Source organism: Rhea pennata, chromosome 9 (genome assembly GCF_028389875.1).
Source record: "Rhea pennata isolate bPtePen1 chromosome 9, bPtePen1.pri, whole genome shotgun sequence".
Classification (NCBI taxonomy): domain Eukaryota; kingdom Metazoa; phylum Chordata; class Aves; order Rheiformes; family Rheidae; genus Rhea; species Rhea pennata.
Genome location: NC_084671.1, coordinates 28,597,177 through 28,620,132, shown reverse-complemented (window position 1 = coordinate 28,620,132; position 22,956 = coordinate 28,597,177). Strand labels below are relative to the sequence as shown.

The window sequence follows — 22,956 nt, the reverse complement described above, 5'->3', positions numbered from 1 at the left end:
TGGGGCGGCTGCCGTGCCGGGCCTCTCCTCTCCTACCAGCGCAGCGGTGGCTTCTTGGCCCCCCTCCTTGGGGACAGCAGGAAGGCAAAGGCTGCAGGCAGCTCGCTGTGGGGTGCGGGGTGGGGGGGCTCTCGCCTTTGCTGAGCGGAGGCTGCTCCCCGCGCTGGCTTGGAGCAGGTCGTTACAGTTCGTATCGGCATGAGAGCGGGGACAACCTTCAACTACCTTCGCTCTGCAGCTATCATCTTTTTAATCGTTCCCGGGTTGCTTTTTGAGCTGGAAATTCAGTTAAAAGCAAGGATCCTTGACGAAGCAAAGGAAAAAAAATATATATATATATATATATATATGAAGGCAGGGGAAGCTGCCCTAAGTGCCCCCTGCAACCCACCCACTAGGGTACAGGAGAAAGGCCGGTGCCTCCGCTGCTGCCTCTGGCCTCGCTGGTCTGCCTGTTGCTTACAATTTCTAGCTCGCCTACGTAGGGAAGGTCTCCTCCAACCGGCTTTCTGTGGGCCAAGTTTCAGGTCATGGCTAAGGCTTCTTGGTCTGCGTTAAACTGTTTTATTTGGGGGTTATAGGTATCTTATAACCTTGGGTTACGAAACAGGTTGGTGCAGATGCTGTCGACGGGGAGCTGGGCAGAGCCCCGTAAGTGCCGGAGCGGAGCCCGGCGCTCGCCCAGGGCGGCCGCCGGGGCCCAGCGGGGCCTGGCCGCCTCGCGGGGCGGCCAGCCGGCCGCCGTGGTACGCTGGCGCTCAGCTCCTCGGGGTGTGTGTGTGTTTGGAGGGGGTGGTGGTGGTGGTGGCGGGGCAGGGAGGTGTCCGGGACAAGGCAAGCCAGAGCGAAGGCGCTGCTGCTCCAGGCGGAGGGAAGGAAGCGGCTGCTCGGCGCGCCGGTCTGGCTGCGTGTCCCTGACAGGCTGGAGGAGAGGGAGGTCTGACGCCAGGTAGGAAGGTTCCCCCCCCACCCCACCCCTGCTGCGGTCAACCCAGTGAGCAGAGCTGATCTTCCTGGTGTTTCAAAAGCCTGTAGATGTGGAAAGACGAAGCTCCTACTGCTTTGAGCCCTGCGGAGGAGCGGAAAGAGAAGGAGCTGGTGGCAGCCCGTGCACAGCGGTTCCCCCCAAAGCCTGGCCGCGGCCTCTTCCCTCCCCGTGTGCCCATCTCAGGCTGGGACGAGGAGTCCTGCTGTCCCCAAGGCTTCAGCCTTGTGTGGGAGAGCCAGAGCCCCGGACCCTTTCTGTGCACGAATATCCTGGCCGCAGGGCTGCAGCGCTGCGGGCAGGGCCCCATCCGCTGCTCTCACCGCCAGCCAGACCCGGGATCCCTCACCCGCGTGCCGAGCCTGAGCAGCGCAGCGGCCCGGCCAGCCCGGGGGCACGGGCCAGCGCTGTGGCCTCCCCCCTCCTCCCCCGGCTCCCTCTGGGGGGCCCTGGCCTTGGCCACCCTGGGCAGGAGCTGCCCCTAGCCATGTCTGCAGAGGGCTCGGAGCGGGGACTTACTCTATGGCTTCTTCAGTGTGTGACTGTGGCTTTGTTTCCTGAAATAGAAGGAAGAAAGGAGAGAACCGTCAGCACCGCGGCCTTGGCTCGCGCCGAGCTGCTGCGCTGCCCTCCGAGCCGCGGCCGGGCGCTCGGCCGAGGCCGTGCCACAGTAGGCGAGCGGTGCCCCGCTCGCCCCGCACCGCCTGAGCACCCCACAGCATGCAGGATGGCGAGAGGAAGGCTGGCGTGCTCGGAGCGCTCTTGCTGGCTGTACCTGCTGGTTGTCTTCTTGGAACCGGTGCTCTCACAGCTCTCCTTGTAGCAGATATCCTGGTGTACCTTGTAGACTCTCTTGTACCTGCGCACACAGCAGAGGAGCGCGTTGTAGGGAATCCCGGGGAGCCCTCTGCCTGGTTCCTGCCGACCTCACTGCCACGCAGGCGGGCAGCACCGTTACATGACTGCCGGTTCCCTCGTTACTGCCCTGAAATGCGGCTGGCGGGGGAGCCCCAGGTGCTTGAGGGCTCTGCAGCAGCCTCACGCTCGCTCTCCCTTCCCCGGAGCAGAGCTGCAGGGAGCTACCCTCAGCCCTGGGCTCCGGGCACAAGGGGAAGAGGGAGCACAACCCGCAGGCAGTACTCACAGGTAGTGGCAGATGCCTCCTTCCCACACGGGGAATGACTTGGTTTCCGAGTACAGCCGCGTGCACGAGTGTGGCACCTTCTTGCAGGCTGCTTGGAGAACAGGAGAGGGGAGCTAGCAGCAAGCCCGTCTCTGGTCCTGCCTGCCTGTGCCCTGGGGCTGGCGAGGCTCCCAGCTCCGGCTCCCCCACCGCTGTCCTGGAGGACTGGGCTCGGCCTCACTCAGAGCCAGCCCGCCAGGAGAAGCGGAGCCCTGGCCTTATGCGGCGCTGGGCTAACTCAGGAGCGCAACTCGCCCGTGCCAGCCCTGGCTGCCTGGTGCGGGGTGGGGGGGGAGGCTCGGCCAGAGGAGGGGAGAAGATCTGCACTCCCGCATCTGCTCTTTCCGGATTTGGGCTCGCAGAGCCCAGCACCTCGCCCTGCCGCTGGCACCGCACGGCCTTCTCCAGCCGACCCCGGGCACCGCGAGCGTCAGCTCGGCCGGGCTCCGGCAGCGGCCATGCACGGTGACCGGTGCCATGGGGGACCCTACTGCTGGGACAGCTGCCAGGTCCCAGCCTGCAGAAGGGAGCTCCGACCTCCGGCAGCGGCGCAGCACTCACCGAGCTCGCAGTGCCTGCCCTTGAAGCTGGGCCTGCAGTCACAGTGGTAGGATTCGGCACCCCTCACGCAAGTGCCTCCGTTCCTGCAGGGCTTCGCGGAGCAGTTCTGCCCGTCGCCTGCAAAAAAAACGCACGTGCCGCTGTCAGCCTCTGGCCAAGGGCCGAGCCCCGGCTGCGCCTCGGCGAGCTGCGGCGCTCCTGGAGAGCACGGCGAGCGGGCGTCGGGGAGGAGCTGGCAGAGGCCCGCGCAGTGCCCCTCAGGGCCCACGTGCCTCCAGGGAGAGCGGCAGCGAGGCCGGGGGGGGGGGGGGGGAGGCTGCTAGCGAGGGCCATGCCTGGCATTCCCACTCTGGGAGGGCCTGGCTGCAGCGCCAGCTCCCTGGGGGCCAGCAGCAGGGCTCCAGTTCTTGTAGCGGGGGGCAGTGGTAGGGCTGGGGATGAGGCCTGAGCTGGGTCCCTGCTGCCTGTGCCCACCCCACACTTACTCTTGCTCTTTGCCTCGAGCAGCTGCAGCGCTTGGCTGCCCTGGTTGGACTCCTCCATGTTCTCCAGCTTCACTGGAGCCTCGGGCTCTAGGCAATAAAAGGGTTAAACATTACTTCTAACCTGGGCCAGAACTAAAGCCTGTCAAGCCCTACCACCAGGCAGCCCCTCGGCAGCAGCAGGCACCCGGGGGACATGGGCAGCAGGGGCTCCTCAGGCCTGAGGTAGCAAGTTAGCTCTTTCCAGCCATTTTGTTTAGCTCAGCTGACGGCCCTGGCCCCTCAGAGGCACGCAAATGCCCCAGCTAGCTGCCTGCGAGCCCTGCCAAGCCCTCCGAGCTCGTCTGGGCCAAAAGCGTCACCAGTTTTAGGTGGCGACTCGGAGAGCTGCTTCACCCTGGCTGCCTTCAAGGGCGCTGCCCTTTTGTGTCCCCCCGCCCTTGCTCACCTTCTCCCTTGGGCACACCAGCCCTCAGCCCTTCCTGGAGGGCCATGGGCTTCTGACCCCTAGGGTGGCTGGGGTTGAGCAGTGATGAGCCTTGGGCTCCTTGGCCACCCTACAGCCCAAGGAGGCCCCACAGGGGTTCTTGGGCCTGGCTGGACTTCCTGGGCTGGCGTCCATATCCCCATGGTTGCTGGCACAGCAAAACACAAGCTGGTCTTGGGCTTCCCTACCCACTGGCTTTAGCTGCGTGTCTCCTTCCATCACCGATGGCCCAGTTCCGGCCATGTGCTCCCTGACTTGCTGTAGGTTACCCCTCTCACTGGCGAGGTGAGCAGCACAGATGCTGGGTCTGCCGAGGCAGAAGCACTGGGGCCCCGTCCTCCTCTACCACCCCCAGTCGCCCTCCCCGTTATCCTGGCAAGGAGAGAAGAGCTGGCACTGAGTGACAGATGGGGCTAGAAAGAGAGCAGAGCGCTTACGTGTCTTCACAGTGATGGGTTTGCTCAGTGAAGTGCCAAACCTGGCGCTGATCCTCCCTCTGCCATCCACCAGCTCGGTGAACCTGCAACAGGACAGGGGCGAGGGTGTGGGGCGCTGCAGGGGCCCCCAGCCACCCCATGGGCCTGCACGGAGGCAGCTGGATAAAGCACTCGCAGGTGGGTGCAGGCATGGTGCAACGCTGGCATCAGTGTGCTTGGGGGGGGGCTCTGCTTCGTCACCATGAAGGAGGAGGAAGGACACATCATTTCTGGTGGTACTTTGGGAGTGGGAGAGCGCACGTGTCCCCTGCTGGCTTCTTACCGCGTGTTCTGCTCATCGTGCAGCCCCCCCCATGTTTGCTCCAAGTGTTCACGGAAGGGCTGGGGGGGGGGTGCTGCTGCCAGGCCAGCACCTACCTGGGGGCTGGCGAGGGCTCCTCAGCCGTGTCGTGGTCTGCCAGTAAGCGGAGCTCAGGCAGGAAGGCTGGGGGCAGCCTGTTGCGCAGGACCCGAGGATGTCCGCCTTGGCTCCATCGTCTTTCTGCAGTCCCATCCCTCTGCACTGCAGAGCACACAGGGTTAGGGCTTAGCTGGAGGCGGGCAGCGAGGTGGCACGGTACGCAGAGCGAGCGTCAGGCTGGGCCTCGTGTCCCCAGTGCGCCATTTAGGGCTCTCTGGGGACGGGTGTGCTCAGGAGGCATCACGGCCATCTGAAACGCGCACCACCACCACCACCACCATCACCACCCCCCCCTGCCTGCCTGCACCGTCACCTAGGTTGCAAGCGCCGGTCCTCCCCCCACCGTGGAGCATCACCGAGCCGTAACTCTGCTTCTGTGAGTTGGTAACGGAGGCAGCAGCATGCACTCGCTGCCTCCCTTTGCAGGAGACCTACGTCCCGCTCCGACAGCCTGCCGCAGGCACCCGCTTGTGCTGCAGCAAGTCCTCGGGCCCCGTTTCTCCTGCTCTCGGTTGACCAGTTTTGCCTTTCCCTGTTAACCCAGCTCCCTTCTCACCACTGCTACCACCCGGCTCCACCCCAGCCCCAACGCGGGGCTCCCCAGCAGTGCACCAGGCACTCACAGGTAGTGACGTAGAGGTGGATGGGTTCGCTGTGCACCTGGCCTTGCTCCGTGTTCTGCACAGCCGTCACGGACAGGCGGTACCTCTGCGCGGGGAGCAGGTCCCGCACGGTGTAGGACACCAGCTTCCCATTGGGCACGTAGCGGCTCTTGACGCTCTGGGCGGTGGTGACATTGATGATGTACCCCTCCACGGCGCCGGCAGGCGGCTGCTCCCACGTCATGTAGACGGAAGTGGCGCTGACGCGGGAGGCAGTGAGGTTTCTTGGGGGGAGAGGTCCTGGAGCATGAAGCAAGCGGAGAGAAAGGGGTCCTTGAATAGCGACCAATTTACACACCACCTCAATCCCCACGCAAGCTTGACAAGGCCCTACCTTGCCCGGCTGTGCCTTAGCCCAGCTCTTCTTCACCTGCAAAGCCCCTCACCAGGCCTCAACCCCAATCCAGCTGGCAACAGAGTGGCCAGGAAGCCACTCAGCACCGGCTCTGAGCAAGGATGGGGGGCAGTGCAGAAGCCTTGCTCTACGCTAGCGGCTGGCTTTGGCGCTCGCACTCAAGCTGCCATAAATCAGGGTGCTCAAGATGGACTCCTGGTGTTCAGCCCCTTCCCAGGGGCAAGGGAGCATCCATTGTGCCCACCCCAAACCTAAGGGCCCACATGGCTCCACTCACTTGTCCACACGTGGAAGGGGGCTGAGGCCAGGCTCTCTGAGGGGTGATCTTCAGTCCCCAGGCCGCTCAGCGTCGTCACATGGACAATGTACCTCTCTCCTGGCTGCAGGTCCCTGGAGAAGAGGAGGGAGATGGGACAAGATGAGGTTCTTAGCCTGTCACCACCCATTCCCCCAGTGTGCGCCTGTGAGCACAAGCTCACCCCTGCCCTCCGGGCTGCCCACGGCACTCACAGGAAGGTGTACTTGGCCACGCTGCTGTTCAGCTCCACGGTGCGGTCTTCCAGGTCACCAGGCTGGCGGATGGAGACACGCACCCTACTAACAGTGGAGTGCTTGAGCCGGTGGAGAGCCCATTGCACCGTGATGGTGCTGGCCGTCACGTTCGTGATCTCAAAGCCTTCCACCGGACGCGGTCCTGGCCGGAGCAAGCAGGGAGCAGAAGCCAAGAGCGTTGTGGTCAGCAGGTGCTAAGCGTGGGCTGCCATGTCCCTTTCCCCATCCCCTGTCTCTCACACGCCAGCCACCAGCGGCCTAGCCTGCCTTTTCAGATCAGCTTTCCTTGCGCGGAGCTGCGAGCCTGGTCATGCCCCAGGCACTCGGATGGAGGGGAGCAGCTCAGTGCTGCTCAACCTGAGCTGCTGAACTTGCTACCAGCCACTGGGCCTTTCCCCACCGCTGCCCGCACAACCAAGAGGGGAACCAGGAGCACTCCCAGCCCGGTCCCTCGTCCCTCCGCCGCGGCTGTCGGTCCCCTTTCGCTCAGGCAGCCTGCCTGGGTGGAAGAGGGACGAAGGCAGGCTGCAAGAGCTTTTGCCTGCCCGCCCGCCTCTTGCCATCCTCAGCGCTCCCGGTCTAGGAGCCGGGAGCGTGCCCTTCCCAGCTCCGCGTGCCAGCCACGCGGAGGCCAGGACTGAACGGAGCACGGCGCGCCTGCGAGAGATGTTGCGGCCGCGAGCCCGCACCCCAGCGGCGGCCCAGCACGCTGGCCTCGTTTTTTGTTTCGCCGCTCGTGAGTGGGCAGGTGGCTTTGCCCGTTCTCAGCCCACGAGGGAGGGCGCAGGGCCTGCATGCCCCCCGCTGCCCTCACCCTCTTGTCAGAAGATGTTTTGTCCAGGTCTGACCCCGTCAGCCTGCCCTTGATTTCTGCTCTAGCCGCTCGCAGACAGACCTGGAACTACGTATGTGCTACGATGGGCGCAGCAGTATCTGTCTGTCCTAAAAGGGGGGCTGGACGGGACTGGGACAGCCGGGCCCTGGCCCTGCCCCGGGGCAGCATCGCGACCACCCTGCCGGTCTGGCTGTGCCCCGAGGAGTGGAGGACTCGGCCGGTTTGCGCGAGTCCTCAGCCCTTTCGGGGTGTTTTGCCATGCCGAGCCCCGCTGGACGTCAGGGTGATTCACCCAAGGTGACTTTTGTCAGCAGGGGTTTTCCTGCCCCGGTGCCTCGCGCGTGCGGGGACCTCTCCAGCGCGACTGAGCGGCGCTGGAGAGCCGCAAAATCCTGCTGCCGCCCCGGACCCAGAGACGAGCAGCAAGTGCCGCTGCGGGTGCCGCCTGACCCCGGCGCTCCCTGCCTCCGAGACGCCGCTTTTCCCGACCGAAGCGAAGGGAAAAGCCTCCGTGCCTGCTCAAGGCCCTCGGCTGGACTCGAGGGCTGCGCCACCGGAGGGATGCTGCGTCCGGTGAGAGGGGCCCGGCTCCAGGCTGGAGCAGACCTCCCGGGCACAGGAGGATGGAGGCGGCAGAAAAATCCCCAAGTGCAGAGCGGGGTCTCCGGGGAGCACCCCCGCACGCGCTCCCGTCCAGCCGGGGTTCGGCACAGGCCCGGGGAAGGCTGCGCCGGGAGCCAGCGGGCCCAGAGGCGGCGAGGAAGCCCGCGCGAGCCGGCAGCTCCGCGGCGGGCATCCCAGCGTGAGCCTACGTGTCTGCGAGGGGAGTGCATACTCACAACCGAATTCCCCTGAAGACGCTACTCACTAGTGCGCGTGGTGAGCATGACAGGCCTGCTGATATCATTCTTGTTGTTCACGTTGCGTTTGACTGAAAAGACAGAAATATTGTAGGCTCTGCCGGAGGCTAGTGCCCGCAATTGGTGGGCAGAACGACTTCGGTCCACAAAATCTGTCCTGCGGTAAGAGCCGTCGAAGGATACGTACGTCACGGCGTAGCCGTCAATCAGTTGCCTGGCGACTGCGTCCTCAGGCGGGTGCCAAGAAATCAACACACCAGTGTCCTCCACCCTTTCCACCTTTAATGAGGTTGGTGGCAGCAATTCTTCAGGGTGTGGGCAAAAGCAAAGGGGAGAGGTAATGCCATAAATCTTTAGAGAACAGACCCCGGCAACGAAATGCAGAGCAGCAGGAATGAAGGCCAGGGCCCCTTCTCTCTCTCGTTGCACCTTACAGAAGGCCCTGCCGGGTGCCAGCTGCAATCGGGCTGTCGTGCTGGGTGCTGGGCATGTGCCGAAAGCGCTGGGGCTGCTCCGGGAGAGCCTGCCGCCCACGCGGGCTTGGGGACACTCCAGGCTCCAGGGAAAACCAAGGTGAGCTGGGAGGACCAGCGAGCGGCAGAGCTGAGAACCGAGCATTTGGCGCACGTGCGCTGTCTGCTATCTTCCCAGCCTGGTCTACACGGGGACACATTAGACAACGTTCCTCCGGATTAACTCCCCGCAGGGATCAGTTAAACCAAATTAGAGACCCCCAGGGATGCTTTTATTCCCAGCTGGAGGCTTTAATCAGACTTCTTTGCCCCCATTTCTGAGGGATCGCCTTCACCCTGCAAGCGTGCGCACTGCTGGTTCCTCGCACAGACAGAATCACTGGCTGACCCATGCTGCACTTGCGCTGCCAGGAGCCCAGAGGGATTTGTCCCAGGTGTTCCTACACCTAAAGCCCTCGTGCTCACCCCAGCACCTCCAGGACTTGCCCAGCACCTAGCACGATCGGGCCCTGCTGACATCTGCCCTCAGAATCGATGGGGCCTGAGCGAACTCCAAGCTCTGCCCACGTTGAGGAGAGCTGCCGGTCCCCGATGGCCGAGCTTTCGGGTCTCTGAGAACGGGTGGCCCTGCTCCAGCGTGAGCCCCTTGACAGTGGGAGACATGGCCACCGCTGGGCAGGGCAGGCACGCTGGCGTCGAGCCCCTCACCATGTCCTGGTGCCGCTGCTCAGGGCCTTTACCTTTTTCGCAGTTCTTGCCTGTGTAGCTCACTTTGCAGGTGCAACTATGGCTCCCGTTGCTGGCCAGACAGTAGCCTCTGCCCCCACACGGGCTGGAGAAGCAAGGGTCGCTTGCTGCGGGGGGAGAAGACCCAGAGGCGTTAACGTCATCGGAGGTCTGAGCAGCTGCCAGCCAGCCCGCACGGGGCACACGGAGCTGCTGACTACCTCTGCCCCATTCCAGCCTGCCTCACCTGTCTCGCAGTGATAGCCGAAGAAACCCTCTGGGCAAACACACAGGTAGGAACCTCCAAAGCTCTCACAGTCCCCTCCGTTTTGGCAAGGGCCTGACTCGCAGGCATCCACTTCTAGAGGCAAGAGGATGCAACGCAGTGAAGCACCTGCAGAAGGCCCTCCACCCCCGGCTCTGACAAGCAGGAGCCACCTCCAAAGCATAAGCCATAGCAGTGACTTCCTGAGAGGGCACAGGGACACCTGGGCAACCAACCCAAGGTTAAACGCAGCCCACCAAGACAGCCTATTGGCCCCTCGCACCGGCCCACAGCAAGACCTGAAGCAAAAGCCCGCAACGATGGCTACAGCACCCACTGAGTCCATGGCTCGATGCTGCGGTGGCCGTATCCCCCATCAGGTGCCATGAGTGCAAGGAAAGTCTCAAAAGCAGACCTACAGCCAACAGACTGAGATGTTCACTGGAACCGTTCCCTCTCCACTGGAGAACCCTCCAGGGCAGGCTGAACTGGTTTTGGCTGTGCTCCCAGTGGACAGAAGCCAAAGACTAGTAGCCACAAGCAGCCAGCATTTGGGGAGACAGGAGCCCCTTCAGGTGCCCCTGGCATCATCTGTTAGGGCTGGTTGAGACTGAACGTCAGCCGTGGGGTTCGCAGGACTGGCTACCAGGGGTCCACCTTGCTGCAGGCCTTGGCTGTATCCCCTCACTGGGGTTTGCTCACATTACAGCCTCTAGCACTCCCAGGAAGGGCTCTGCTCTGTGAAGTCCCTACCTGTTTCGCACTGGGTCCCCACGAAGCCCTCGGGACAGTCGCACATGAAGGACCCTGGGAGGTCCTTGCAGGTCCCACCATTCTTGCAGGGGTCCGACTGGCATTCATTGATTTCTGTTGAGAGGTAGCAGGGAACACACTGGTTCAGAGCAAAAACAGGGCCAGTGCCGGCCAGCGGCCACGGAGGAGAGTTTGCAGAGACAGTGTTTCTGCTGTGGGACACAGATGCTTCCTCAACAACTCGTTACTTGAGCCTGTGGCCAGGAACAGCCCTGCTCCTGGGACTGCCAGGGATTCCCAGTGCCACACAGCCCACCCCTGTGTGGGCTACTGCTGGATAACGATGCAGGAGGTGGGAATGGGTCAGCAGGGACACACGGGGAGGTCAGGGTGCTGAGAGGCATCACAGGGTGCCCGTAGGAACCCTGTTAGAGATGCCTGCAACAGTGTCTTGCCAGTCACTGTGCTCCATGCCCCCCTTCAGCCAGCACCCACTGAAGAGCGCACGGCCGAGCACGCACGTGACCACAAATGCACACTGTGCAAGTGGCAGGAACCGCCGTGGTGGTTCTGCCCCACAGGGATGTACCATTTCAAGCTGTTTTTTCAGCATCTCCCCACTTGGCCAATAACTTTGTAGCCATGTGGGACACTTCTCACTCAGAGTCTGAAATCTGGGGCTTCTTCAAGCAGTCTCAACTCACTTAATGAAGAGTATCACATCAGAAATGTTCTCCAGGAAACTCTGCTGTGAGGAGCTGGGATCTGGGGGTGAGGGAGGCATTTTAAAGCTGTTCAAAGGATCTGGACCCAATTCCCTTGCGATCATAGGCTTTGAGCAGTTCAGCCCTGCCCTCTGCAGCCTTGTCAGCAATGGAGATGCCCATGCAGTGTCCACTAATGTGGGTGGGAAAGACTCAAGTAGTGCATGTGCCCTTCACAGCCTCAGCTACTTCTCTACCTGACCTGGAGCAGCGTCTCCCTGCTAACACACCTTGGAGCTAGCTGCAGGATCCCTTCACACAGGGAACGCTTTGGTTCCAGGAGAGGAGGCCATACCACAGGCTAATCAGACACCGGTAGGAGATTCAAGCTGGCACACACAACCTAGGCAGTCCAGCTCCCGAACGTGTAATTCACACCCTGCCACCATTCCCTACAGGGCGGTGGATGAGGAAGGATTTGTTATGGTCACCCACGGGAGCTGGGACTCTTCCTCCCCCCCCCCCCATTCATCGTGGCCCCAGAGAGTATTCTTCACGTTCTCTTACCCAACTCACAGTGGTGGCCTGTGTATCCTGGCTCACACACACACAGGAACTCGGCAATGCGGTCCTTGCACAGGCCACCGTTCAGACAGGGCTGGGACCTGCACTCATCAATCTCTGCAGGGTTTGGGGCAGAAGAGAGCCAGTTAGAGGGAGGAGAGTACCCGAGAGGCTGTGGGGTGCTCCGAAAGCTGTGCCCACAGATGTGGGGAGGGGAGGAGCAGAGTAGTGGTGTACCCCGGTCCCCAGGCCCATGCAGCAAGCATGGCCATGGAACCGGGCAACAGCCTGCTAGGACGGGTGCCCCAAGTGCTCGGCTACTTCCCAATGCTCCTTACCATCACACTCTGGTGGGTCGCTCCAAACACCCTGCAAACGGCAGACGCGGGGGTTGTTGTGCTGGCTGAGGGTGTAGCCCAGCTCACACTGGTATTCGGCCAGTGAGCCCACCTTGGTGGAGTTGAAGGAGGCCTGGGCGTGCTTCACCTCGTTGGGGACACCGCAATCGATCTCTGCAGAGACACAGGGGTATGAGCGAACGTGGCAGAAGCACCCAGAGCTCCTGGCTTGCGGTGGCAGGAGCAGGGCTCTTACCAGACTGGCAGTGCTTCCCCGTGTAGCCCACGGGGCACGCGCAAGCATAGTCCCCACCAAGGTCCTTGCAGGTAGCACCATTTTCACAGGGGCTCAGGAAGCACAGAGAAGGCACTGGTGGAAGAGTAGAGAAAATTGCTGAGTGTAGAGCTGATAGAGCCCAGAAAAGAGAATTATCACCTCCCCTCCTCCAGCCAGCGTCACCCTGCTCTGCAGCAGAATCATGGTCCGTGGGGCTTTTCTCTGCAGCCCCAGCCCAGTTAAAGTTATAGGGAAGAAGGTTCACATGAAGAAATGAGGCTCATTTGCTGCTAAAGCTCCAAGCACGCTTCTCAGCTCGAGCTGATAACTGCCACCCTTCGGCCCCTTCTCCCTCCCAAGCCCCCGGTCACTTGGAGCGCCCAGCTCGTCTCCCCACACGTACCGATCTCACAGTGCCGTCCGGAGTACCCAGGGGGACAGTCACACTTGTACTTGCCGATGTAGTGGAAGCAGGTGCCCCCGTTCTGACAGGGCCCCGAGGCGCAGGGGTCCGGTTTACCTGCGGGCGTAGGGCACGAGGGAAGTCAAGCAGCGAGCGAGCGGGACGATGCCGTCTCCCTCCTGCCCCAGCGAGGGAAGCAGCCGGAGCACCGGGTGAGGTACTCGCAGGGCAGTACCTATCTCGCAGTGCTTGCCGGTGAAGCGGTAGGGGCAGGCGCAGTGGTATTCGCCGTCGGCCTCCTTGCAGGTGCCCCCGTTGCGACAAGGCGCGGTGCTGCAGAGCCGCGGCCTGGCTGCGGAGAGAGCACGGACAGCGGGAGTTGCCCACCGGCACTCTAGGAAGGGCCGGTTCCCGCACCTCGAGGGCTGCTGCTTCCAGCCGGTGACCCAGGCACCCTGCTGAAACCCACTCACTCTGTCTACCTGCGAGAAAGCTGAGCACACCCAAACCTCGCAGCACTGAGGAACACTAGATAGTGTTGGTGAAGGGTCCAAGCATGCCTGAGTTCACCGTTTGGATGTGAAAGCACAGCCAGTCCTGCTCACTCTTCGCCTGGGCCTAACGTTGCTGTGAAACAACACCTGGTTCCTACCCCAGCAGCAACTAAAGTGACTGCTACGTGGAGATGCATACAGGGGCCTTGGGACCACGTAGCTGTTGCAGGTGCTAGGGGACTCCTCGCTGCTCCTGAGGCCTGTAGCTCAGGCAAGTAAGAGGGTTGAACACCAATGGTATGGGAAATACAGGCAACTGGACTGGCTGCTGTAACCATCAGGAGCCCCTGAAAGGAGCCAGGCAATCCTTCCTCCACTCTGTGAGATGGGAAGACACGGCTTGCATCCTGTTCCAGCCCTAGCTGGGTGTACAGTCACTTGTTTTCCACAGATGCCAACATGAGCCAAGCTCTTCTCCCACCCACCTACAGTTCCCCACGCTAAGAGGGGAGCTTTGTGTTGGGTACCTTTCTCACAGTGCTTGCCGAGGAAGCCTCGAGGACACTCGCAGGTGTATGAGTCGTCATGAACCTCGCAGGAGCCCCCGTTCAGGCAGGGCTCTGAGTCGCAGGGGGATGGCATCGCTGCAAAGCCAGACTGAGTGTCACAGAGGACGTACGAGCAGCATGCAAGAGCTGCTCCCCTGGGTAACGTGCAGATTAGTTTTGATCAGGATCCCACCCAGGGGTGCATTTCATCTGCTCCTCCACTGACTTGGCAACAGCTCACTCAAGCCAGCCCACACCGCTGAGGGTGCGGGCATGGAGGTGGGCTGTGGTCAGTGCTAAACAAGTATTCACGTCCCCCAGCAAACACCAGCCTTGATTTCCCCGACCTCAACTCTGCCCCCTCTTCTGCTACTCCTGCCAACACCTCGCTCTTTGGTACAGATCCTGTGGCTGCTTTCCCCCCGGGCACGATAAGCCCTGTGTGCAGCCGCAGCCCCGCCACTGTGTCCCTGCTGAGCAGACTCACTGTGGTTGGTGCTGTAGTCAGTGTGGCACACGCACAGGTAGCTCCCGCCATACTCCATGCAGTACCCGCCGTCCGGACACTGCGTGTTCACATTGCACGGTGTGGCGGTCACTTCTGCAAGAACACACGGCAAGAGCCCACCTCCGTTAGCTAAATCTTGGCAGAACAACAACGCAGCAGCCAGTGCTGCCTGGCCGGAAACAGGCCAGTAACAGGAGTTTCTGAACTTTGCAGAGTGGGGAGAGGTGGCAGAAGGGACTGAGGCCCTCCGTGTCCCCAACTTGCAGCCCACACAAATGGCGAGGGCTATTTTGGAAGCACAGACAGCTCTGAAGCTAGCATGTGGGGCGAAGCTAGTTGGGAAAGGCACAACTCAAGGTGGAGCAACAGAGACAGAGGTGTTGTTTTCTCTCCAGGAGGAGGTGTTCCTGCGACAGTATTCCCCAGCTTCGTCTTGCATATGTGGCTCAGACTCAGGGCAACCTCATGGCACAGAGGCACCGTGCTAGCTTTGGGCACAGACTGAGCTGTCCAGTGCTTGCCTGGAGTCTGGCTGGCTTTAATATCCAGGAGAGGGAGCCAACACAGAAAGCCCGAGCACTCAGCAAGAAGCTTTCACTTACCGAATTCACAGAGGAGACCAAAATATCCCGGTGGGCACTGGCAGATGGTGACGTTCCCCTCCAGACAGCTGCCCCCATTGCGGCACTCGCAGCCCTCGGACAGCTCTGTAAGAGATGAGAAAGGAGCTCTCCAGGATCTGGTCTGCTGGGCTTGTACTTATGGGGCTGGGCAGCTGAGTGACACTGCTGGATGTCACCTGGGAGGGGAGTTTAGCTGAACTGCAGCAACAAGCCTCATCAGATGTCCAAGTGCTACCTTGCTAGGAGGTGCTGTGCTAGCAGCCTCTTCTCAGAGATATGGAGCACTGTTCAGCCCAGGAGCCACATATGGGCTCTGCTGGGGCTGTTTCTTGCTAGGCAGCAGACAAACCCACCTGGAAGGGTTCCCTAGAGATGTGACAACCCCCAGAAAAGACCCCAGGTACTCACTGTCACGACAGTCCTGCCCAGTGTAGCCCTCCCGGCATTCACAGACGTAGCCCTGCTCCATTTCCAGGCAGCTGCCCTCATTCTGGCACGGGTTGGAGAGGCAAGCACTGGGCACCCTGGGCCCACCTGCCAGCAGAAAAGAGGCTGGGCTGAAGTCTCAGCCTGGGGCCGCAACACCCTGTTCCCAGGGTACACAGACCGCATGTGGTCTGACAGCTTAATGTCAGGGATGCCTCTTTCCAGGTCCCATCACAACCTCGCTGCGCTTGCTGCCTACCAGCGCTCCAACAAGCAAGGTTTTTGGCAGGACCTGTGGCTGAAGCAGCCTCCTCCTAGTTTCTTCTCAGGAAGGCCAAGCCCTTTGTATCTTCCTGCTGCAAAGCCCAGCTTTACTACAACTACCTCCCTTAAAAAACCTGGTGTCTAATCTTCATGCCCGAGCATGAAGATCAGGTCTGGCCTGACCCTGTGCAGCTGTGCTGCTTTGGCCTGCACTAGCTGAGGAGGTGCTCTTCTGCTCACCGTATTGGCAGTTGTTGCCATAATAACCCGGGGAACACGTGCAAATGTAGCGCCCGGGACGGATGTAGTTGCACGTCTGCCGGTTCCTACAGCTCCGATCCTCACAGGAGGAAGGATCTAAAAGGGAGAAAGCAGTGAGCAGAGCCGGGCTGCGGGCCAGGTCCCCAGAGAGCGATTGCAAGGGCCGAGAGAGCCGGCGAGACCCTGGGGACGGAGCCTCAGCACCTGCCATGGGTTGGCCCGGGAGCAGGAGGGACCAAGCACCTATTTCGCAGCGCTGTCCCACGAAGGGCTCCAGGCACACGCACGTGTAGTTATCGACCAGGTCGACACAGTGCCCGCCATTCAGGCACGGGCTGGAATCGCACTCGTTCACCTCTGCAAGGCAAGGGCTGATCAGACACGCGCTCAAACTCCGGCCAGCCGCCGACTTGCTATAGTTGCTCCTGTCCTGGCTCGTACCGCTGGACATAACCAAAACAAAACTGCTTTCCCAGGGACCTGCCTTAAGCCCCGTTCCAGGGGAATGCCTCCCCTTCCCGAGGTCTCCCCTCCCGCCCTGCGCGCGCTGCAGGGACCGTGGGGAGGGCTGAAGCTCCCCACTGCTCCGCACGCTACCCAGCCAGCAATCTAGGAACACCAGCTGCCGGCAGACAGACGGAGCTCTGGACTGTTTTGTTGCTTGCTTGGTCAGTGCGCTGGGGCAGGGTGTTAACACACACTTCCCCTAAGACTTGCTGGAATTTAAACCATCTGCCAGGCACTAGATTTCCAGCCTTTCTTTCAGTACAGCCTCGAAGGGAACAACCCTGAGCGCTCTTGCAGAGGCAGGCAGACGTTGCCCTGCCATTCCCAGATGCTGTCCTTCTCACTCCTAGAGATCATCCTGTCCTTCTTATCACGCCCCTCTCAGGCGGCCACTGTCCCTTTTGCTCCTGACCCTCATCGGTGGGCTGTACGCTCTACCTCTTCTCTCCCCTCGGACTCTCCACTTGCCAGCGGTGGCAGACAAGGATGGTGCTTTAGGTCAGAAGGGGGGAAGATGATGCACTGCAAAAATCAACGCCACATAAACAGCAATGCAGACCCCTACGCTACCTAAACTACAGCTGGCGATAGAGGAACAAGGGCAGCTGGTGAAGCTGGAGGTGAAGCTGAAGGATGAAATGTCACATTCCCTTCTGTGCCTGCTCCTGCCTGCTGGTCCCCACCTGTCTCGCAGTCTTCTCCTGTGTATCCCGGCTGACACAAGCACACTGCGGTCCCATTTGCCACCTGGCACTTCCCGCCATTCTGGCACACTTTGGTTTCACACGGCGACTCTTCTGCACCAAAGAAAAGAGGGAGGAATAAATCCAAGTGCAGGAACAGAGCAAAACATCCTCTGCGAGTGAGGCCCCACATCCAGGCTGTAAGACCCAGCCTACTGGAAGCAGAGACCCCGAGAGCAGGGAGAGGTGTTGTGCTTCCCACTCTGCCTCCTGCAGAAGGAGCAAATTCGAGCTGCCCAAAACGTACTGCAATGGGGGACAGCACTTGCGTCCCGAGCTGGAGCTCTTTCCAGCAAACTCTGTGCCTTCCCAGCACGTTCTCCCCGTCGCCCTTGCTCCCGCAAAGTCTGGCTTGGGATGTGCAAGGTGGGAAGAGCCAGGCACAGCACACAGTTGGCACCACAAACTGGACAAGAACCCTCCCTTGGACAGCGCAGCCCTTTCATCCAGCTTCTCTTTTTGGATGCTGGTGTGAGACATTGGGTGTTTCTCTCTCCCTTCCCCAAAAGTAAACTCTCCGCACTCCTTCTCCACCAGAAGAGAGGCTCACTGGGAGCCAAGCACTTGGCAGCACTTCCCGGCAGCGAGTGGAGGCCGACGGTGGGGGAAGCAGGCCATGGTGGGCCTGGGCTGCGGGCTCTGAGGTAGCTCCTCCTGGGAATCCCGGCAGCAGAGCTCATAGACACTGCCCTAGCCTCTCCTTTCCCTTATTTGTGGTACCTAGATTTCCATATGCTCTTGTGGAAATCTGGCTCCCACTCCACTGAGTGCTCAACGAGCACTTTGGAAATCAGCCCTTGCTGCCGTCCCCACGCCCACAGGAGCGGAGAGGTGTTGTGGAGGCCGGGTAGATGGCTTTTTTTTTTCCCCCTGACGTCTGGATTAACACTGACTCATCGGGGGACGAGCTGGGCACAAGGCTGTAAGGAGACTGGGCAAGCTCCCGACAACTTCAAAGGGCTCGGGACCAAACTGTCACCTGTGAGAGCCTCGCACAGAGTGGGGCCTCCGAGACTTCTGTTTAAGTACTAACAGCCAGCTTGTTTCAATAAGGGAGAGGTGGCGGGGAGAGTTTCCCGCAGCAATGCCGAGATGAGCTCTCCTCGGAGCAGGCTGCCAGCGGCAGGAAGCACTGACAGCCAGAGCAAAGTTTCCTTTGCTTTCAGCAAGTTGAAATCCAAGATTGCAGCGCTCGGTGCCTGTCACAGTGCCCAGCACAGCTCCCACCGGCCATACGAGCCCTGAGACCTAAGAGCCTCCCCGAAGCAGCAGTACCCCCTCAGCATGGGGCTTTCCAGAGCAAGCAGACCCTTTTCCACAGGCACTCGCGTGTCTAACAGCAGCTGGCCACCATGCACAAAAGAAAGGCTGCACGAGAGGATCTGGCTGTCATCAGTCTGGACTCTTAGGAAGCGTCTACAAATTGTCCTTCCCCAGCCTGCCCAGACAAACCTTGCTCTCCCCTCCCTACATACAGGCACCAACAGTGGGCACGGCAGAAAGGCGATACTAAGCGGGGGCAAAGCCCCCTTGAATATTAGGCACCTGAGAACAGGCCATTTGGTTGCCTCTCTACTGCCTTTGGAGCTGGGCCTGGCATCAGAGCCCTGAGCTTGTCCCTTGTATCCATTTGCACAGCATCCAGTTACAAAGAGGAGGCACCAAGGCACACGCATCTCCTTCTTGGGCAGCTGGATACGTCCTCCCAGGCTTCCTCAGATGCCTTCAAGCCCAGACTCTGTGGGCAGAAGGCAACACAGCACTGCAGCCAGACCCAGGATGCTCAGCACTCCCAGTCCTCCTGCCTGCTGGGATGATGGACGACGATCTCCTCAAGTGCAGTGAGGGGCCTGCTCTGATCTGCTCCACTGCCACATCTGTGCAGGGCTGCCCAATTGCCCTTCACTCACCGATCTCACAGCTGGCACCTTTGAAGCCCGGAGGGCAGGAGCAGCTGAAGCTGTTGACGTTGTTGAGGCAGGTGGCTCCATTTTGACATGGGTGGGAGAGGCACTCGTCCACATCTGCAAAAGAGCAGTGAGGGGAGGACAGGAGCTCAGGGAGAGCTTCCTCCTCCTGGCAGAGAAAGAAACAGCCATAGGAAAATACAGATTGGCAGCCAGCGACCCGGCTGCAAGCGGTGATGCTGGCTGAAAGGCATGAACTGGGCAGACAGGGACGACTCCGCTCCCTCTAGACTGCCGGGGCGTTGCAGGCAGGGGAGATTGCAGCGAGGCTCTCGAAGCAGAAGGGCAGAGACGAGGGTGCAAAGGTGGAGACGGCACTCACCGATATGACACCTCTTTCCCGTAAAGCCTGCTAGGCAAGAGCAAGTGTAGGAGGGATTCCCCGTGATGCAGTCCTCAATACACTTTCCCCCGTTCAGGCAGGGCCGCAGCGTCAGGCATACGGAGGCTGGGGAGACAAGCGGGCCCTTCGTTAACAGCGTGCCCGTGGGAGGGCTAACGCGCTGCCTCGCAGCCAGGCGAGCACCGGGGGTCTGTCCCCATGTCCGCCCAGCCCCTTCTCCAGCACCATTTCGCAGGCCCCTGGCAGCGCCACGTCGTCTGTGCATTAGGTTCGCTCTCGTAACCTGGCTCTCTAGGGTGCTTAGGAAGCCCTCAGGGGCTGAGCGCCTCGTAGCAGGGCAGGATTTGCTCCTCGCAGGCTCCCTGCGAGGGAGGCAAATGCTTTTATTCCTGCTGCACCAGGGGCAGAGGCACAGGGGTATGCAGGGCTAGCTCCGTGGGGAGCTGCCCCGCGGGATGGGGGGGGACAGACGTGGAGCGTTACAGGGCCAGCCCTTGCTTATCGCCCGGGCCGAAGGGAAAGAGGGACGGGGGAACCTGTATAAAGCAAACCCACAGGTAACACATAACACACGTAGATTAGCAGGTAAGAAAACACAGCCAGGGTGGAACAGGGACAAGGAACAGGAGGTCAGTGGCTCCACGGGGGGATGTGTTGGGAGAGCCCCGAGGCAGGCAGGCGGTCACAGAGCGCGGCCCGGCCCTCCCAGAACGCCCACCCACCCTCCTCTGGCCACGCTCCCCCATCCCATGCCAAGGCCAGGCAGCCCCGCGGGCTGCTGCGGTGGCACGGGGCGCTGTGGCCGGCCGAAGGCACTGCTCTCCGAGCTGCCCGCTGCCAGTGTACCCAGGCAGGAGTCACCTCTGAGGTCTCTGTGCCGGTGGGATGGGCTAATCTAAGGCTGGGGCAGGCCAGCCTCCCTGAGGGTGCTGGCCCTGCGTGCTCCCTGGGTGTGAGGCCCATGAAATCCCACACGGGTGCCTTAACCTCCTCCCCAGCATCCCTCCTCGCTTCTCATGCATTGCTGCCCCTGCTTTTCTCCTGAAGATTTCCTTTCCCTCCCTGTTTGCTTTTCCAGCCCCTTTCTCACCCTGGGGTACCAGTACAGAGGTAGCCTTTGGGTGCAGCCCCTCGCCACGGCACGGGCGGGGCCAGCCTCCTCCCAGCCCCAGCTCTTCCTGAGACCCTGGAAAGAGGGCTGGCCATCCAGGCACTTCGGGCCCACCATGAAAACAGGCCCGATTCAGCCCGGTAGCGAGAAGGGAGCTCTCCCCGCTTCTGCGGCTTGGCTGAGGTTGACTGTGGCCCTACCTCTTCCTCAGTTAGATCAGTGTTTCTCCTCTGGGCACAGCTCTGTACTGTCACTCTCCAGGGCTCCTCATCACCACCCCTTGGCACCCCCAGAGAGCCATGCTCAGCCACGGCCTCCCAACATGACTGACTGTAGCATAAACGGCCGGGCCCCAAACAAACTTGGCAATCCCAGGGCATAAAGCAGTGGAGAAACAGCTCCCACTGGTTGTGGCACACCACTGATGCCCTGTGGGCTTCCTGCAGCCACACATGGGGCTGGCAGCTCCAAGGACGGTCTCCCCATCACTGCCTCCCCTCCCACCCCAAACCCTTTGAGCTGTCTCCATCCCACGGGTTGCTGCTCTCTCCCCTTGGGGAGGGAGATGGGGGTGGGGGTCGAGGCAGGGAAAGACAGGGCTGGAGAACAGTTTGGGGTTGGGTTGGGTGTTAAATAAACCTAACTGCTGTCCTCTTACTTGTATTGCTGCAGCCCCCCACTTGCACCTGGGCATCATCGATTCTGAACACCCAGCGCCCGGGGATACCCACATTTGTCGTCATCTCCACGTCAGCGATGTCGTCAGTGCGAGATCCGGGGATGTTGAAGTAGCGCTTTCCATCACCAGCATTAAAACCTGCCTGGGAAGACAAGGGCAGAGAGTAGAAAGACATCAGTGCATAAAAATGGAAGCCAGGTGGGTGGAGGCGAGAGGGTTTTTCACTGCGGGAGCTCAGCTCCTCCGCCGACCCAACCTGTTCGTTCAGCGCCGGGACCACGGGATCCTCAGCACAATACTTGTTCAGATGGGGTATCTGCAGGGACCATATGAGACTGCTACCGCCCAGACTTCTTTGACCTTCTTCTCTCCCCGTGGGGAGACCCCTCTGCTACGGCAGGACTGTTTAGTGCATGATGGGGACACGTGTGGCCATGTGACACTACGAGCCAGCAGGGCCGGAGCACAGCCTGGGAGGGCTCCTTCGCGCAAGGTGGATCACAGCTCGGCCTAACCAGTTCATCCAGCCTGGGAATTTTGGTACCTAACTCCCTCCTAAAGCTCCATCCAACCTGGACCTCACCAGCCCCTTCCTGGGGAGAATAAATCACAGCACGAGGACATAATTCTTCCCTGCCACAAGGGGATCTGGTACACCCACGAGAAGAGGGAGCATCTCATCAACCTGCTCTAGTTGACCCTCACGGGAGCAGGTGGAGCGCGCCACATGATCCCCAGAGATCCTTTCCAACCTGGGCTCTGCGATCAACCTCATCCACGCACAAGGACAACAACCGGGCGTAAAAGCAAAGGCGCAGCGGCCGGCCTGCCCGCTCCATCCCTGCCCGCGCGCGGCAGGCCCGGCGACAGGGAGCCCCGCGGCCGCCCGCGTTCAGCACGCAAGGGCGATTAGGGAAAGATCTGCTCTGCCCCGGCACCCTGCACGCACAAGGCAGGGCAGAGACACGCTAGGTGGCAACGACTCGGGGAGCGCAGCTCAGCTAGCCCCGGCCGGCGGGCTGCTTGGCCACCCCGGGCCCAGCTCGCTGCACACTCCTGCAAACTCCCTAACACCGGGCAAGCGATTTTTTTCTTTCTTTCTTTCTTTTTTTTTTTTTTTTTCTCCTTGAGACTTCCGCTTCTCTTTGGCTGGTGTGAGGGCGGGGTGTTCCTGGAGTGCTGTCCACTTTCCAAGGTGTGCGGTTACTGTTCTGTTTACATCCATAAAATCCGCACTATTGAATTCTGGGATTCAAAACGTGTCCGTTTCCTTTACACCTGCAATTTCCTGCTTGCTGCAGACTCGCGGGCAGGGAGCCAAGGACAGATCAACTGGTGGTAAATTCACACATCCGAAAGGGTACTTTTTTTTTTTTTTTTTTTTTAAAGCACAACAACACACGCAACGATGAAATAAAAATACAAGTGAAAGCCGTGCTGGCTGCAGCAGCTGCCGAACTGCTCTTAAAGTCTGAGGTTAGGAAGGAAAAGGAACTAAGAGGCAGCAGCCAAGGAAAAGAACTGTGGTTTCATTATAACAAAGTCCCCTATATGGTCTCGGCTTTGGGAATGAGGGAACACATGGATATTTAAGAACCTAAAAAAAAAAAATAAAAAATAAAAAAGAGCAAGAGGAGGGAGAAACAGCCACCACCAAAAATCCCTTGGCTGCTTTGTGCTGCCAGTAACAAATAAAAAATCTAGTAAAAACAAATAGCAGCAATGGGCTCGTAGGGCTCATGTGCTACCTGGGAGCGACCGACTGTATTCACTGCTTACCTGAGCTGCGATGCCGCCAAGCCCAGCAAAGTCCCCCCCACTGCTGGCGTGCATACCCGTGGTCCAGGTGATGGACTCATAGTTGAAGATGGTGAAGGAGAGCTTGCCATCTGTGATGAGGACTATCTGGAAAGTGTTTACCTGCAGGAAGAAGAGGAGAAAGCAGTGAGGGGATGGAAGGAGAGAAAGGAACATGGGTCCAAGGAAAGAGTGGTCCAAAAAAGCAGAGGACAGAAAAAAATGCTCAAGCAGGGCAAGCTTGTTGGGAAGATGGTAACATTTGGCAGAGGGGTGTCTCTTTTAGCCCTGATCCTCCCCTACGAGAAGAGGCCGTTTAATTA

The 22,956-nt window shown here is 60.4% G+C and overlaps 1 protein-coding gene across 1 annotated transcript in view; it reads right to left on the bottom strand.

The window, feature by feature from the left end:
- Positions 1–763: 763 nt before the first annotated feature.
- The window catches only part of SNED1 (sushi, nidogen and EGF like domains 1), a 37,614-nt gene continuing 15,421 nt past the window's right edge, over positions 764–22,956 (bottom strand). The window contains exons 3-33 of the mRNA XM_062582502.1: positions 22,616–22,756; positions 20,816–20,978; positions 19,026–19,151; positions 18,647–18,760; positions 16,677–16,790; positions 15,730–15,843; positions 15,466–15,582; positions 14,944–15,069; positions 14,515–14,619; positions 13,892–14,005; positions 13,384–13,500; positions 12,598–12,714; positions 12,363–12,479; positions 11,939–12,052; positions 11,683–11,856; positions 11,348–11,461; positions 10,077–10,190; positions 9,306–9,419; positions 9,073–9,186; positions 7,868–8,164; positions 6,123–6,306; positions 5,890–6,002; positions 5,219–5,497; positions 4,553–4,697; positions 4,136–4,218; positions 3,215–3,301; positions 2,730–2,846; positions 2,130–2,217; positions 1,761–1,844; positions 1,505–1,542; positions 764–1,069 (exon numbers count right to left, since the gene is read on the bottom strand). Of these exons, the coding sequence (XP_062438486.1) occupies positions 1,506–1,542; positions 1,761–1,844; positions 2,130–2,217; positions 2,730–2,846; positions 3,215–3,301; positions 4,136–4,218; positions 4,553–4,697; positions 5,219–5,497; positions 5,890–6,002; positions 6,123–6,306; positions 7,868–8,164; positions 9,073–9,186; positions 9,306–9,419; positions 10,077–10,190; positions 11,348–11,461; positions 11,683–11,856; positions 11,939–12,052; positions 12,363–12,479; positions 12,598–12,714; positions 13,384–13,500; positions 13,892–14,005; positions 14,515–14,619; positions 14,944–15,069; positions 15,466–15,582; positions 15,730–15,843; positions 16,677–16,790; positions 18,647–18,760; positions 19,026–19,151; positions 20,816–20,978; positions 22,616–22,756 (3,843 nt within the window). The 3' untranslated portion in view covers positions 764–1,069; position 1,505. The remainder of the gene's footprint in view (positions 1,070–1,504; positions 1,543–1,760; positions 1,845–2,129; positions 2,218–2,729; positions 2,847–3,214; positions 3,302–4,135; positions 4,219–4,552; positions 4,698–5,218; positions 5,498–5,889; positions 6,003–6,122; positions 6,307–7,867; positions 8,165–9,072; positions 9,187–9,305; positions 9,420–10,076; positions 10,191–11,347; positions 11,462–11,682; positions 11,857–11,938; positions 12,053–12,362; positions 12,480–12,597; positions 12,715–13,383; positions 13,501–13,891; positions 14,006–14,514; positions 14,620–14,943; positions 15,070–15,465; positions 15,583–15,729; positions 15,844–16,676; positions 16,791–18,646; positions 18,761–19,025; positions 19,152–20,815; positions 20,979–22,615; positions 22,757–22,956) is intronic.